This window comes from Eufriesea mexicana, unplaced genomic scaffold (assembly GCF_001483705.2).
Source record: "Eufriesea mexicana isolate 0111107269 unplaced genomic scaffold, ASM148370v2 scaffold4744748266, whole genome shotgun sequence".
Classification (NCBI taxonomy): Eukaryota; Metazoa; Arthropoda; class Insecta; order Hymenoptera; family Apidae; genus Eufriesea; species Eufriesea mexicana.
The window spans coordinates 113761-131060 of record NW_016907956.1 but is presented as its reverse complement, the minus strand read 5'-3'; the positions used below and the strand labels follow the sequence as shown (position 1 = coordinate 131060).

Sequence of the window (17300 nt, the reverse complement as noted above, 5' to 3'; positions counted from 1 at the left end):
CTTTCCCTTCGACGAGGAATACCACGTCGGTCGAACTGGGTACTCGATCGCCTTCTAGTCTTGTGAACTGACCTTCTGCCACTTGACTACCGTCTACCATACTGCAGCTACTGCATACATCTGGTATTCTGAGATACGTATCGTGGAACATGCAAATCTGTATGTAGGATAATGCCACGGTACAAGCTTCCGATTTACTTCCGGATGCAGTGCACATTTTTGAGTATTCCTCTGGTTCGATCACGTCGAAACAGCTAACGAATTCGGAGCTTTTATTTACAAACAAGTCATTACAAAACTGCAAAATCATCGAATTCTCTTCCGACTTTATAGCCGTGCTGGTCCTCGTTGCTGCCGGCGTTGTCGGATAAAAGTCGTTCAATGAACAATTTTTCTTTTCAACTTCTCTATCGATCGACCAACTGTCAGTAAATGCTCTCGCGTCTTTCGTTATGATTCCATTCGATCCGGTCATATCATCCATTGGTTCATAGTTCATCGTACCGAGGATACCGGCAGTTTTCCCATGATACCAACCGGATAATTCCAGAATGCAGAGATCGAACTTCAAATTGCATTCAAGTCGGAACTGATTTTGTTTACGTTCCACGGTAACGACGCTATCCGCCTGATAAACGTACGTTGTCCCATTCTCGAGTTCAGTCGGAAGTACGAGGTTACTTGCTACGCTCGTCGATTCCTCGGAGAGAAGTTTGATGCTCTGCAAAAAAGGGAAACGTACGTAACGGGTTGGCTGTTATTTCATAAAGGAGTAAAAGTTAAGATACCGATTACTATAATTCTTATCATTATTCTCGTTACTATCGTATTACTGTAACCATCGGTACTGACATCGTTGAAGAAGTCAAGTTGGAGTACGTCCTTCCCGAGCAACACGATGATCTTGTGCGTAACTCGATCGGATTCTGGTTGGTACTCGAGTAGGATAGCAAAGGTATCTCGCACGAAATCACGAGCCAACAGGTATGTGCAAGAACCGACGAAATTCGTGTGTCGTCCATCGAATGTAACAAAATGTCGTGAACCAATAATCATCGCTTGCGCTGAAATTAGTTTGTTCGAGATTAGATCGGATCAACCACGACACCGAGAAAAAACCACGGGAAAATGAATAAAGTGTAAGTACGTGATTACCTCTGAATGGTGGCAACCAGTTAAACGGATCCATGTATGGCTTGTATCGATACACGCTCCAGAAGGTCACGTCCGAGGCAGCAAAGTACGATTTTACGTCGGAAATGATCCTAAATTCGGGGATCTCCTGAAATGCCGGAGTTTGATTAAACGCGTGCCATGACATCGGAAGTTTTTGTTCCAAGCACATCAAGCCCTGATTAGGATCGAAGATGAACTTTGTCTTTGCTTCTCTGTATTTGCTCTCAGCTTGTAGAGCTGTCTGACTTATGTCCATTAGTTTCGCGTGAATTAGCCGGATGGCGCTTTCTACTTTGGCTCGTATCTCGAGGTACTCGTAAACATAATACGCTCTGTCGTACACCTGTTGTATTTTCTCCAAAGCGTAATGTATAGACGGTAATTTTTCTAATTCCTTTAACTCGGTCAGAATCTCATCGACGACATCCTGGAGCACTTTACCGAACGGTACGAAGGTGAAATATCGCTCTTTCAAGAACCGTATTACCACACTCGTGTACTTTTGAATGTTCGTTATGATGTCGTTGCCCTTGATGTCGCGATAGAGTTTGTCGATGTCTTGAGTAAAATTAGTAAAACGATCGAAATAAGGGGATGCTATAAGGTCGTTTCTTCGATTGTACATAAAATCAACGAATTCCTTGCTCGCTTTCCAAGCAACGGTCTCCAGATAGTGAATAAAGCGAATGAAAAGCGGCTCTACAAGCAGTAAAAATTGGTTCCATTGCTGCGTAATCGACTGTGAAATCTTCTCCGAAAGATTCTCGATGTACTTAATAAACGATACGTGAAGATCTTTTACAAACTTATCGTACTGTATGAGCAATTGGTCGATTATTTGTGCTAGCTGAAAAATCGTGTCGCCCCTTAGGATAGAGGCAACGATTTCAGGTACCTTGTTAAATGCGTTCTTGATCGTTTCGATCAGCCAGAGTAATGATTTTCTAATCGTTTCCCCAGATTCGCCCATTATCTCCCATATTTCGTTGAGGATGTTTGGCAAAGATTCTATGTGACTTTGCAGTGATAGTTCGTCGATTACGTATTGTCCAAAAAAGGCAATGTCCTGAATGTAAAAGTCGTTTGCACTGTAAGACTTGTTCAGGTAAACCTTCAACTTCTCCAAATCTGTTTGAAGCTCCTTTAGGTTGCTGCAACGAGGGAAACGATAAGATAAAATCGCGTAATCACCATGATTATTATCGTTGAAATAGGCCTAACCCGGGTTCTTTTCATAACTCACAATAAACCCGATAATAAATGAGTAAAGATTACTCACTTCCAGTCTTCGAGAAATTCTTCAAGATCTTGTTTAGCATCGTCCCAAACGTCCGACACCACGTTCACAGTTTCGCTTCTTATATATTGCTTCCAATAATCAGCATCGTTGTTTATACTCTCGTATGCATCCATTGCCGTACTTTTCACCATAGTCTGCAACAAAAGCAAGATGCGTGAAGATTTATTTCCTTATTTCCCTTCTATTTTCTTCGAGGATTCGTTTATTTGTTTATCTTATCGTTAGTACGAGGCGAAGGGCGAAGGAGAAAGATAAGGAAGAATGGAAAAGGCAAGAACGTTGCGTACAATGATATCGCTCTTGAGATCTGGTCTCCAGCGCAGCGTAGAGGTAATTAGTCGGGAGTGGTTGAGCTTCAAGTAGAAAGAGACGTCGGATACAATGAAATCTTCCTCGTAGGTCCTCCAAATGTCAAATATGGCATTTCGAGCGTCAGGAATTCTGCCATACATCCGTAAACTCTCGACGGCATCTGTCAAACGATCCTAATTAATATCGGAATTAACATTCGGCATAACGAGCCTATTTTCGTTATTACATAACGAGTAATAACCGTAATAACCGTGTACACTGACCTGGGGTATAGTTGAGCATCATCCACGTTAATTTTTCATCTGGATCGAAGATGAAAGCGCCAGTGGCGTTCAAATTCGGCGTATTCACGACACTACCATTAACGCTGTGTCGATAATTGGAGAAAAGATATCGAACGTACAAATACTTGACCGCCTCGTTGTATTCACGTTGGAAAAGTACCTCGTTTCGAAGAATATCGAGCCGTGCATTTAGTTTTCCGGTATCACCGGCTAAGAAGCTGCGTTTGTAATGTCCATTGTTTTCAAGCTCGAACAGGGAGTTTTTATATTTGTACACAAATCCCCGGACGTCCAAATCGAACCTTGTGTTTGGATGTTTACCACTTATTTGGTAAGCGTATTTTTTGGAAATCAACGGCTCGCTTTCGTTTCTCAACGATGCCGAGAATTCGAACAGCTTGTTCGGATCAGTGGAATAGTCAGCGGTGAAATAAGCACTCATCAAATCTCTGGAATTAGTTTTCTGGAGTTTACCTTCCACGAAGACTTGCTTCGGAAAACTCGGATGTCTCAAAGCAAATCTAGCTCGATGGTCGAAAACACCTTTCTTATCGTCCGGCGTGAAATTCGTCCAATTGAACAACGCCCCAACAGTCCGGGGCCTGTCCGTTCCTTGATCCCAATCCAGCTTCACCTCGGACTTGAGCTCCTTGCTGCTTATCCAGTAGAAACCATCGAGGCTGAAATTTCTTCGGGGATAGGAGACGTTTAGTAGCAAGAACTGATTGTCCACGCGTTCGGTCGTTTTGTTCAAAATGTTGATGTCATAAGATATCCAGACGTCGTTGGCCAAACTGAGCCAGCTGGTTTGATCGAATTCGCCCGGTAAGACGCGATAGTCGGTTTTCAGTTGTACAGTTTTGTTCGAGTGCGATGCCTTTAAGTGAATGTCTCGACCTGTATGCGTCGTTTTGATCCTAGATTCGCCGGCAACGTTAAACGCCGTTCTATTATCCAATTGGTACAAGTTGACATGTTTGAATTCAACGGTCGGATAGTTGGTTCCTTCGTTTCCTGCACTGTACTCGTACTGGTTTACGTAAAGGATGCCTATCGGTTTGTATTCGTTTTCGATCATGATTTGCGTACGGTCTCTCTCGAAGCCGGCTCTTGACTCGCTCTTCGAATTGTATTGACCGTAAAGAACTTTCTTGCCGTTGTACAGTAATCTCGAGTAACCACTGGTAGTTTGGGGTCGTTTCTTGTAACTGTAAGTCAAATGGCCGACGTGGCGCGTGCTCAAGGGAATTTCAACGTGTAGAATTCCTTCCAAATCTGAATTCAGTTTCTCGCTACGATAATTGTAGTCCGAATTCACAATGGCGGTGTTTCGCGGCCAATAGACCTTGACGTATCTTTTGTTTCGCTGCCTGTAACAAACGAGTCGCTTAACGTAAGTCGTTCAACTGCTCTCTGTTAACTCGTTATCTTACGGTTCACTTACAGAGTGGTGAATACGATGAACTGGCATTCTAACGGCCTGGTACCATTTTCCGACGGTAAAATGGAATCGATGGTTCCGTTTACGTTTAACAAACTCTCGTACGATACGTTTGCCGAAGCGATGCGTGTTCTCGCTGGATAATACACTTCAGCGTTTATCGCCCGTATATCCGAGTCGGGCGTAATAATATCGTAATCGAATAAGAGAACCAACGTTTCTTGTTGTTCGAATTTCGGTGAATATAACGCGTACTTAAGTTTGATCTCTTTGTTGTCGATGCTTACGTTTAAAAGGTTATTTACGGATTGGACGGGTAGCATTCCCCAAGAGGCACGAAGATGTCCATTGATGTCTCGCTTTCCCACGTATATCTGTAAAATCAAAATGTATCTCCTTAGTCGCGTATGTTTCGGAATCTTTCCTTCGTCGGAAGGAAAGTCGATCACGAGTAGAAATCTCGCGATAAACGAATGACAAAACAAACCGAGCCGTCAGAAGCATAATTGGTCTTCGCCCGCTGGGTGTTGTAGCCAATCACGTAGGATGCGTCCTGAAAACCGCCGTTGGCGTGATAGCTAACGAGGAAACGATGATCGTCGTAGTCGGGGGGTGGTAGCCTAACGACGAATACCCCGTCGATGTTCTCGTAATTGCGAAATCCGATGGTGGTGTTCGTAGCGAATTTCCATCTTTCACGATCGATGTCCAGATCGAAACCAAGGTCGATGTTTCTGAACGCCTGACGAGGATTCTTGAAGAACAACCGGCTATCGATCAGTTTGCTGTCAAGATTACTCGGTCCTTCGTATCCAATCAACACTCTTCCGAACATGTCCATCATATAGATCAGCTTCCATTGGAGGATTACATATCGAACGCGTTCGTTCAAACAACCATTCGCACGAATGTCACCGCTGTTGTTAGACATCAATATACTTCCGGCTAAACTGACATTTCGAATGTCCGCCAACGGTGTCTCCGCGTGAATGTACAATGTCGTGTTACCATTCACTTGAACGTTCATAAAAGTGATAAATCGCAACTGCATTTTTGCACCCGATGCTTTGGCAATATCTGCATCCGCTTTCACGTCCCAGTTGAAAGGTTTGACAAAATTCGTGTCTACGGAAGCATTTATCACGCGACCCTGTAAACCAACGTGCAATCCGGATCTCTTCTTCCTCACATTTACAACTAGATAATCGTTGTTTCCAACTTCAGCCACCTTTGGCACAATCTGCATTTGGAGAGAGTACGATGTATCGGTTCGCGTGAGTTCGAATACGCCGAAAACGTTGCGCGTCTCAGCAATCGCGTGATTCCATAATTTGCCGTTTATTTCGTAAACGATATCGCTTATGTTCTTCGTTGCGCCGCGAAACTCGAAATGCGGCTTGCCGTTCAAGAAAGGTGTATAAAGCTCAGCCATGATCGTTCCAAGGCTGTAATTTCCGAGTAACTTGTATGGCTGGTCAAGTCGGTGTTTTGCTAAAACGATTAGATTCGCGGTATCGTTGCTCGCGATCGTGTTCGAATAAAAGACTTGGAACTCGATGTTTTTCAATGTTTCGATCCAAGATTTGAGAACGACGGAAACCATCATGCTCTCTTCCGTCGTGTCATATTGCGATTGGAGAGAAAACGGGACGGGATCAGCGATTTCGCAGTTTATCTTCGTGTTCTCTCCTTTCTCGGTGAAAAATCGTTTGACGGTAATACTGGATCTCGGCAGTTTCACCACTAGTGTATCGATTTGGACAACGAGCATCATATCCATGAAGGCTTCGTCCGTTTCCAGAGATCCGGACAAGTCGATCGTGCTGTTGGGCGCGCGAACATTGATTTTAGCCTTATAAAGGTTCTCGTCGACGTCTAGGCTGGTGTTGGCGTACAAAAATTTGAGAAATTCTAAAGGAGTTTTCACTTTCAACTCTAATGCGTGCAACTGCGAATCATCCCATTCGTTTTCACGATAGGCGTAATTAACGAGTACACCGGTTTCGTGCCAAGTTGTGTTGCGCCTAATGTTTGCGTTTGCTTGCACAGTATAGACGAATTTCTCTAGATCTACGATAAACGTATTTAAACAAACGATCTCGTTGACAAATTTGAACGGAAGGACCACGTTCAGTTCGTTTTTCATATTGAAAAGATCCTCCATCCAGAACGTATCGTCCAAGAGGATTTCCTCTTGAAGATAATGCAAAGCACCGGTAACCTTATATGTCGGACCCTCGTTATCTATATCTATTTCTCCTGCGATAGGTTCGATAATATTCGGACATACCTCGATTTCTCCGTGCCAATGAAGATTATTTTGTACCTCGTAATCCTCTTCGAGTAACTGTTCTTCCTCTTCCTCGGGCTTATCCTCTTTTCCCGTCAACTTCTGACCACCGCCACCTTCGGAATTAACCGATTCTTCGGTTTTCGAGACGTTACTAGTCGCGATGAGCGGAAATTTGATCGGTATGGTAACTGGCGCAGGTTTTGGGCCAATCTTAGCTCTGACCCCGAATTTGTGCTCAACGTGTTCTTTGTTTCTCGCCATAAATTCCGTATCGACGTCCAGATAGTCGTTCTCGGTGCGCATTACGATCAACTTCGTGACAACTCCGATCTCCTCGAAAGATTCGATTGGCGTAAACAGCGTGTAACTGTAATGAAAATCGGTAATGTTGCGATAATGCCAAATACCCTGAAATCCAACAACTATACGATTGTATCCGATTCGAAAGTCAGCCTCTCGATCATTCAGCTTGGCGATGAAAAGTATCCTTCGAATATCCTTCAACGAGGCGAACGATAACCTCACGTTGAAATCGTAATTCGTTAAGAAAAGTTGATAGAGAACCTCAAAACCGATAGCACCATCCGGAGTGACCACCTCTGCGACCACGTGCCTTTCGCTTTCGGACAAACTGAATCTTCCACGAACGAAAGAGTACTTTTCCAACGGGGTGGTGACGTTGAACTCCACCATGGATTCTTTTATGCGCTCGAGATCGCCGATTAATTTCCCGGCGTAGGTCTTTTTGTCGAGATTCAAGTTAGCCGCCCCTAGGAATTTCCAACCTGGCAACATTTGCAGCTGACATCTCAAGTCGCTGGTTTTGTAACGAGTTACCGGTGATTCGAGATGCAGATTACCGGTCAAGTTAAAAACATTATCGGACTCCTTGTCCAAGTACCAAATGCTCCAAGCGTTGATCACCTTATCTGGATCGTACTTGATCAATAAACGAGTATCCGCGATCTCTGAATCGACGAACTTGTGGGTAAGATTGACAATGACCGACGAGATGTAATGTACGGAGCTACTTATTCCACAGTTAGCTTTCCATTCTTTAACGTCGCCATGCGTTTCCGTGCTGCCGTCCAATTCTGCGATTAATCGTTGCGAGTCTTTCCAATAAGCGCTACCCCTTAGTTTCATCTTGTTCGATTCTTGTAAATACCTGCACAACGATTTAAACGAACAATCCTATATTATATATAGATTAGGTATATATAGAATCGATTTGAGGATAATTGGAGGAATTTTCGTTACTTACTTTGCGTTTAAAGCGGTTTTCGTCCAATTTTCGAACGGTGTGATCAACCGAGTTTCCAAGGAGATCGACTTTGTCCATGGCTTTACGTTATATGTCGTGGCAATGAACAAGTTTGCCCATTGTTCCGAACTCCAGTCGATTCCGACGTCCAAGGTAAAGTCATAGTAACCGAGTAAAATCACATAACAGGAGCAAACTATGATGCGACCGGGATAGGTGAAGGAGGCCATTGCGTTAACGTGTTTTTCGGTTAGCTGTTCCTCCGAATCTAAGGTAGCTACCGATTTCACCGTTTTCTGTAACGACAACAATAACGCGATTTTCAAAGCTGGATCTCGATTCGCGTCCCACTTCACTTCAGCTCCAAATCCCTTTTTGTTCTCCTCGTTGTAGCCGGACAACGCTATATGAACATCTCGCCATTTGTCCAAGTGTATCTCCATTCGAATTTCGCGTTCGACATCAACGTTGGTCATCAGCGAATACACGTAACCCTTGTATCTTCCTTCAACGTACGAAATGAAGTTTGTCGGCGACGCTACCGTATGATTCAAGATGAACGCATACTTATCCCGATCAATTTGCTCCACTAGTAAGCCGATCCGGATATCGCTGTAATTTTGATACAGCCGGCAATTTACTAGAACATCGCTGGCGAAACTCGGAGATTTCAAGATCAGCTTCAAACTGTGACTAACTACGGTTGCTACGGATCTATCCGAGTAGGTGCCTCGTGCCGTTATGTTGTGCCCGCTGAACCAAGTTCCCGACATATCCAGCTCGTACCATCGTTTCGATCCCTCCGTAATTCGTACGTCGATTAGCATCGGATTGAAGTTCGGAATCATTAATTTCACGTGACCTTCCAGGGCGAACATTAAGCCGCGAGGCATTATCAAATTTACCATTAAAGTAATCTCTTTTCCTAAACACAAAGAAAATCCCGGTCGAGATTAGAAAATAGGACAAGGTCTTATATAGTGTCGAATCTTATATCCGGAACGAGAGGAAATTGCAACGATCAACGGACCTGGAGCATATCCTATCAATAGAGTCGTCCTCGTTTCAGGTCCCATAGCGGAGTGTTTAATTCCGACTTTGATATCCAAGTTTTGGATCGGTTTTGTTATCGTAAACAATGCGCCCACTTTCATGTCTTGATTTTTAAAATACGTCTTTGAATAAAGAATGATCAGTTGAGCTGTAAGCTTGTGACGGTCGTCCCTAAGATGCGGACTCGAATTCATTTCCGCGTGCAGCTCTAAATGATCGAGTGCTTGCTGATACCAAGCGATTATCACCGTATTCAATTCGGGATACGCGGTAGAGTGCAGTTTCAAATCAATCGCTTTGTGCGTCAAAGTTTTTGATGAACGATTAGACGATGATATATCTAGTCGAAGGGTTTCCTTCTTTGGCATCTTTTGCAGCTGATACTCGAGTTGAAAGGAACCGGTTAAGCTTACGTTCCTCCGGACGATGTAACCTATGAATTTGCTCCAAACCTTTTTAGTACCAAATGTCAAGTCTATATCGCATTCGGAAACGTTGTTCTTCCAAGCGTATCGAATCGTACCTTTAAAAATATGAAAAACATTTGATCAAGAAGCTAATGGAATGGAAGAAAAGCTAAGTCGTAAATACGTAAATGTGGATAGAGGTAAACCTGAAAGAGCGGCGATTCGTTCGTTGTTCACGATTAGATGCATTTGTGGGGTAAATATGTATCCGTATTGAAATTTTTTTATCGCGTAACCTAAACTTGCGTCTAAATGTTTCGTGCCATTTATATCGAAGCCCACGTCCACGAACGTCTCATTTTCCGTGCTTTTGTAAGTACCTGTCAGAAACGACGTTAATCTTTCGTGAATCTGTATCTGGATACTGTATCTGGATCGAACATCGTTGGTATTGTTCGTCATTCTAGTAACATGCGAGAATCACTAACCTTCCGCCACTAAAGAATTTCCAGCGGATCGTAATAAAACGGTAACATTATGCGTCTTCCCATCGAAGGAAACCATTGCGCTTAATTCTCTATTTACCTGCGATCCAGGAGTATCGAATGCAATTGTAAAAATATTTTCTTCCTGTAAGGAATGAAAGGGAAATATTAATACGAATGCGATTATGTTCGAATAAGGAAGAAGTGGAGAAAGGAGGAGGAAAAGAATACCTTCGTTTTCTCCCACACATATTTCAACAGATAGTTTTTGGCAGTCGGGTCGGCTTTGATTAAGGAGATCTTGAAAAGAGTAGGGCCGCTTAAAACGAAATAAGGTGCGTTCGGATCTTTCGTTACGTTCGATAGTTGGTAATCGACGCACAGTTTTAGCCCTATCAGTCTGTCGAGAGCGGTCCAGGTGCAGCTCGTGTTGCTAATTACATTCCTCGGGATCGAGAGCGATCGCATCGAATTTTGATCGTTGCTGTGTTGACCGGCCATTAAAACACCGAGTGGCTTCTCCTCGTGTTCGCCACCGTTGCCTCTCGTCAACAGAATATCGGTACCGATCGAAAATACTTCCATTTTTTTATTCGGTAAGCCCAAACTCAGTTTAATCGAGCGTATTCCCTTTACCTCTAAATGGACTTGCACCGATCCAGAGGAGTATACGTTTGTTCGCAGTTTAGTTCCTGCGGTCTTATAAAAGGCATCTACGGTCATGCTACCGACCACATCGACGCTCGTGCTGTTCACATGCGTAGGAGAAAGGATATTATTTTGCTACCTAGCTGATTGATACAACGAAAAAAATGAGAAACAAAATTGGGAAGAAAATAAGAAACAAAGAGGAAAAAGAAAACAGGTGTACATGATCAATCGTTGGGCAAATGTAAAAACGCTTGATGCGTAAATATACCTGGGTGCAATGCTGCTGATAAATTCAATCTCTCCTTCAGAGAGTCGCTTGGTATCCAATAACCCTGACATCTTGAAGTTGCACGCTGCAGAGCCAGCAAAATCCAAACGTACTGGTAGCCCTGATGCCATTGGTACCACGTAAGTGGAATCCAAGAACATTATCGCATTTTCGTACTTGATTTCCTTTCCAGAAGCGATTTGATTCAACTTTTCCCATGGATTCATGCGTGTTAAGGCTTCTCTAATTTCACGATCGCTATTTAACATCGAATATTTTAATTCGCTTCCAAAGATCTGTAAACGAAGCGAAAAAAAGAACTATCGTTTCGCGCGATGCATTCGATCGTGTATCATCCGGTCACGTTAAGGTCTCACCTTGTAACTAAGACTAATTCTAGGTTCGCTGAAATTATTATCGATAACATTTGGTAGCCTCTTCACGCGTTTCCAGTAGCCGTCTTCCTCTTCCGGCGTTGATCTCAAGCTCCTAAGGAGATGTTTAAAGAAACTCGAAACTTTCTCGTTATTATACACTCCGTTAGGACCGAAGAACTTTTCGGCGTAATATTCGAGACCCTCGAGTCTGGTCGTTACTTCGAAAACGTTCACGGATTCACCAAAAAGATCAAAGGTAAGATTGAACGTAGCGGATCTAGGTATGTACGATTTAGGGGAAAAAATTAGATTCCCTTGATAGTTAGCACCGAAATTGTACTCTTCCGAGAAGAAAGATCCATCATAGTTTCGTGAAAACTTTCTCCTATCTTTGTTGAACTTGTCGTCGAGATCGCGATCCGTCAATAGACTTTGAATTTCGATTCTGGTCGGCGAAGCGGAATTATAGACATTCGTCAAATGACTCCAAACGAAAGTTCCAACTGTGAACAAAAATTCGAGATAATTGCGTGCATGATCTCGATTTTGAAAATTCAAGGAAAAAATTCAAGAACGAAGCTCGACGAGTACCTTGATTAATTTCCTCGAACTTCAAGGTGTGTTTGATCGTTTTAACGACATTATAATCGGGACAACGCATTACTTGCAGGTAAGATGCGATACGTAATTCCGTATCCAAACTGTAGTTTCGGTAGTAGTTCAAAAGGTATAGATCTCGCGTTTTCTCGCAAGACGGCATTCTACGATGAGCGTCGATACCTGCTACGCGAATCTCCATTGGCAAAAATCCACCTACGCCGTCGATACATTCCTTTAATAATCCTAACAGTTTGTTGGTTTCTAAACCCATGTTACCGATCGCTTTCAGCGCCTCCAATGTCTGTAAAATTGACAAGGAATAAAAAAAGGAAGCAATCGATTCCTATAGCATTCCTAAAGATATTTCTAAAACTTTAACATACCTCTTTAACCGTAGAAAGCGAATGCTGTCGGGGTGCGCATCCTTTCTCGATTTTCTGCTCCAGGTATGAGAGAAAACGAGTCACCTGTTCGACATTAACGCATCGAGTGTCATGGGTGGAACAGAAAGCGTAAATCGTTGCGGAATAGCTCAAGATGAACTGAGTTTCTGGAATTTGCTGATGAAAATCGAGAAGGGATGATAGAATCTTGATCATGTCCTGATTTGGTCGCGGGACTAACGCGAATGCGATTACCCACTTCTCGGTGGTTGCCTGATCGACGTACCGGTTTATTATCAGATCTTTCATCAGATTCAGAGTTGCATTGCTGCCGATGAATGGCAACGCGTCGATAATATGCTTTCTATGGAAGAAAAGAAGATGGATGAAAAATATGTTGCGCGAAAGTTTGAATCGTGCGCGATTTTTCGTGAAAATTTAACGCTACTCACTTGCCAGTGGTGCAAATACCGTAGGATCTGACAAACAATTGCGACAAGGACGGATAATCGAGAAGGCGTGCCGATTGAATAAACGCAGTGAACGTTTCGGAAAATCGTTGCTGCAATTCGTCTGTGCTCATTCCTACTTTACAGAGAAGTTTCAACAGGTCTCTGGCACTTCTCAATTCACCGTGCACGGTTCTCGGTGTTCTCGAGTAATCGTATAACAAACTGATTCTCTTCACGCGATTCGATTGTCGAATGAATTTCTCTTCCTCTCTTTCCTCATCTTCTTCCTCGTCCGGTTGGTCAATTGCTTGGTACTCGTTGCTTTGCTCGTACTCGTTGGCATAGCCATAATCGTCTTTGGATTCTCTGATCAACCGAAGAATCGCTGTCGATTCGGTTCTCGCCCCTGTGTTGCCACTTGAGAGCGGTTGCAATCGATGCAGCTCTTTACACACGATCTTTTCATAGATGTTACGGTCGATAGTTAACTCGCAATCACTTCGAGATTCGAGAAGCGGATGGTAAGGACCGCGAGAACCCGATCGAGAACTTCTATAAACGTTCGAACGAATCACAGAGAAATGTTTCGACCCGTGCATGCAGTTCGATAGATTCTTCGTTTTCTTCAAGATCAGGCTGGTGCGTCTTGCCTCGTGCAAACGGTAATTCGTCTCGCAGATGCCATTCACATCGAGTTCGTTCGTACGACGATCTACGTCGAATCTATGCATGTTATTTTGCATCATCGATAACACGCCCCTCTTCAAGTTCAGCGCCCAAACAGGATCACGTTTGTTCGGGCATAGTTCGTCTATTCGTCCATCGTCGAAGGCAAACCTCAACGCGAAACGTTCCAAATTCACTTTGAACTCTGCGCCAGCACGATCGGGAAATTCCGGATTGTACTTCCGGGGATCATGACTTATACTCGCGTTCTCGAATTTCAAGCTGCCCTCGCAAGGATTGTTAAAGCGAATGACTAAATCCGCGTCCAGTCGCAACGTTGACTCGTTGCCAAGAAAATCCGACGACGAAGACGACGAAGACGACGAAGACGACGATAACAACGATGTGTTTACGATGCCTAGATTCGTGCTTACATCCACCGAATATCGATACCAGTATGACACGTTCTTTTCGTATTTGAATTTCTTCGTATCCGTTACTGGAAACATTAACCAACGTCAATCATTCGCTTAGATTTTCCATTTATCAATTATAATCTTTAAATCGAGTGGTTTACCTTTACATTTCATTCGACCGCACAACGCTGGATCTTTGACAATTTCTGTAACGAGATTGCAATGACAAAGTTAAACATCGATGTAGCACGTTGTTGTTGTGATTTTTGCGAATACGGTATACACTTGTTGCACTTTACCGATAAGGGGCTTCACCGATATGCGCGAATCGCGGATTCGATGTACGTTAATTCTCGGAAAGAAAAGTTGAATAACACGCGGTACAGATAACCGAACGATGAAAAAATTTGACACGTATATATTATCGACATATTATCCCATGAGCGAATTTCATTCGACTTCGTTTCATCGTGTGCCAATCGTAGATTCGACTGTTGAAAGAAATTGACTGTTGAAAGAAATTACCCGACTGTGCTGCGCCGAGAATCAGGCAGAGAGCAACGAGGAGAAATATGGTTGCATGGTCCTTCGGTCCTTTCTGATTCCAAATCATATTGCTGATTGCGATAACGGGACTGAAGTCTGGTTATTCGTTCATCGATGTCGCTCGCTTCCTTCATCCCCTTGTGTCCGCAATGAAGAAGGATCTTCGTTATTTTAGAGCAGTGTGAAAAAAATCACTACTCGAGCGGGAAGAGATGGAATTAAAGAAGAGATCGAAGTGCAAAACAGACTGGGACGCGACAACACCACAGATTGTTTAAATAAATACTTCCTGCGACAGATTGGTTAAATAAATGCTTCCTGCCCCAACCGTGTTCACTGACCGAATGAACACTGACATCGGATCAACTACGCTACTACACTTCGCAGAGGGGATAGAGGATCGGTACGAAAGGTCTTGTTGCTCTTCTTATTTGTTAGGGGTTACGGGTCGCAACTAGATAAGATAACCATGAGAACGTTCCTTTCCGACCATCTATGATTCTTACATCGAGTTCCAAGAATACATTTTACACGGTGTTCACTGTTCATCCGTTCGAACGGATAGATCGAACTAAGGAAGAGATTGATGTGCAGCAAAACTGAGCGCGGCGGTAAACGCTTGGTACGAAGCATGGCTACGATATAGATTGGTTAAGTAAAAGCTTCCTGCCTCAACCGTGTTCTCTGATTGAATGAACAGTGACATTGGATCAACTACGCTACTACTCTTCGCAGAGGGGGAGGATCGGTATCAAAGGTCTTCTTGTTTTTCGTTTTTGTTAGGGGTTACGGGTCATAACTAGATAAGATAACCATGTGACAACGTTCCTTCCCGACCATCTAAGATTCTTATATTGCGCTTCGAGAATACATTTTACATCATAATCACTGTCCATCCATACTCGTAACGTGCTTTCTTTCTATTCGCTATTTTCTTTACTTTTCTCTGCAATCCTTAATAATTGCACTCACACATTCCCCTTATTCCTTTCTTCCTTTCCAATTTTTTCATTTCTAATTTATCCCTTGCTTCGGCTGAAGCAGATCTGGTACAACGAACCGTCTCGGGTTATAAACTTATCGTTTAACGCATTGTCGTCGTCATTATTCTCCATCATCGTTGATGTAAACGGTGTCTGATTGAAAACTTATAAATACGATCGGTTGTTCGATAACGGTCAAATAAATTGCATTTCCTAAAACAAGCGTGTACATTCAAAGATACAACGCAAAAAACGATTTTCTGCGTTTTATACAAAACAAAACAGAAATAATAATATATATGTATATCGATTTTAGTAATAACGCTGTAATTCATGAATATCTAATTTATTTCCGTTACTATTTCAGATAAGAAAATGTGACTCACTGCCAGAAGGATTTAAATGATTTCAAGACGTGCATCTGTGATAACGGAAAGTCGCGTCTGGGTCATCTTGAAAGATTTTTCAAGGTCATCGACATATTTTTGCATGCTGAAATTTCTTCTTTTTTTACGATTAACGCGTGCTGCAATAGACATCGAAACGAGTTCAATAGCCTACAATACCGTGACGTTTAGGTGATCTTACGGAGGAAAAAATGAATTTAAGTTATAAAAATGTGAAAATAATAAAACGAGAAAATACGTAAACGCTTTGTTTACTAAACTTATACAATATTTACGATATTTGAGATTCCATGCGATTTAAGCAACATATTAAGGATAAAATTTGCACATTCCGTGAACATCATTTTCTTTAGATTGCTCAAAAGTTTACTGGTGATAAATAGAATGGATATAGCCAAGAAGAAAAAAATGTGCGATACTGATTTATAGCGAAGCTAAACGGAGTGCGGTTTATAAACGCAATAAATTGAATTGCATGTACAATTGTGTCCAACAAAAATCACTCGCGTCTTTCGCTTGTCTCGTTTTAACAAATTGTAAATTTATTCTTTATGTTAGTCAATGTTATTCCTTTTCATTAGCATAAAAAGGAAAGACATAAAATTACTACATTATGCAAAGATAGAAGCCGCTTTTTTAGAATATATTACAAGTATATATGTAATGATAAAGAGTACACAACGAATACTGAATTATAGAATCAACACGAATGGTTGTTCAGCTCATATCATGAGATATGATGAGAGTACCAAATGTACTGAACGACATGTTTTCCAAGATAGATAGGGTGTGGTGCAAATATTATATCATCCCATAATTTATCATTATTGATCTTTCTTTCGTGGCAAAATTGAGAAATTTACAGTTTGTAATAAAATTCATGCAACGCTAGATGATGTAAAAGTACACGCTATACACCACGGAAATACCATAAGAAATGCCACTTAATGAACGATTAAAGATGAACCACAACCTGTGCAAAAATATATCGACGTAATAAATCAAATATAAGAATCTAATATATTATCTCGTTTTATTATTTCTATACATTTCTACAATTTAAATTTTATCGTTTCGAAAGTAACTTTTAAAGTCATGATTTTAAAACAATTTAAACCGACGTTAGTGTTTTTCTCTTTCGTTTATTAGTAACAAAAACAATTTTGATCTTCGATTCAAGAGAAGCGTTCTACATAAACAAGTATTTTTACAAAATGTGATATAAATTCTCACGTAAACATCAGTTTTCCGCAACTTGTTTCCCTTTCAGTTCTACAGTTATCGATAACGTCAATTCACACGGGAAACCTTGTGTACAAATGATCGAAGTATGATTACATATCTTAAATACATTTCGAAAACTTATGGCTACACTTCGATTGCGAAAAAGTATAATATCGTTAGGTATCACTAGATATTGTTCGTAAATTACGTTTTGAAACTGAAAATTTAAATTAACGGTACAGCGTAAACTGTATTTCACCATATGTCGATTTCGACGAACCAATCATAGGTTAGTTGCCGAGTGTCTTTTGA

The 17300-nt window shown here is 42.0% G+C and overlaps 1 protein-coding gene across 1 annotated transcript in view; it reads right to left on the bottom strand.

The window, feature by feature from the left end:
• The window catches only part of Apoltp (Apolipoprotein lipid transfer particle), a 16519-nt gene extending 1584 nt beyond the window's left edge, over nt 1-14935 (bottom strand). Inside the window, exons 1-20 of the mRNA XM_017899822.1 lie at nt 14354-14935; nt 13990-14034; nt 12747-13911; nt 12295-12658; nt 11903-12212; nt 11312-11814; nt 10935-11230; nt 10247-10763; nt 10019-10160; nt 9737-9910; nt 9101-9646; nt 8071-8995; nt 5001-7974; nt 4517-4887; nt 3052-4442; nt 2764-2948; nt 2456-2610; nt 1156-2327; nt 853-1064; nt 1-721 (exon numbers count right to left, since the gene is read on the bottom strand). The exon at nt 1-721 is cut by the window's left edge and continues 356 nt beyond it. Of these exons, the coding sequence (XP_017755311.1) occupies nt 1-721; nt 853-1064; nt 1156-2327; nt 2456-2610; nt 2764-2948; nt 3052-4442; nt 4517-4887; nt 5001-7974; nt 8071-8995; nt 9101-9646; nt 9737-9910; nt 10019-10160; nt 10247-10763; nt 10935-11230; nt 11312-11814; nt 11903-12212; nt 12295-12658; nt 12747-13911; nt 13990-14034; nt 14354-14441 (12256 nt within the window). The 5' untranslated portion in view covers nt 14442-14935. The remainder of the gene's footprint in view (nt 722-852; nt 1065-1155; nt 2328-2455; nt 2611-2763; nt 2949-3051; nt 4443-4516; nt 4888-5000; nt 7975-8070; nt 8996-9100; nt 9647-9736; nt 9911-10018; nt 10161-10246; nt 10764-10934; nt 11231-11311; nt 11815-11902; nt 12213-12294; nt 12659-12746; nt 13912-13989; nt 14035-14353) is intronic.
• Nucleotides 14936-17300: the final 2365 nt, after the last annotated feature.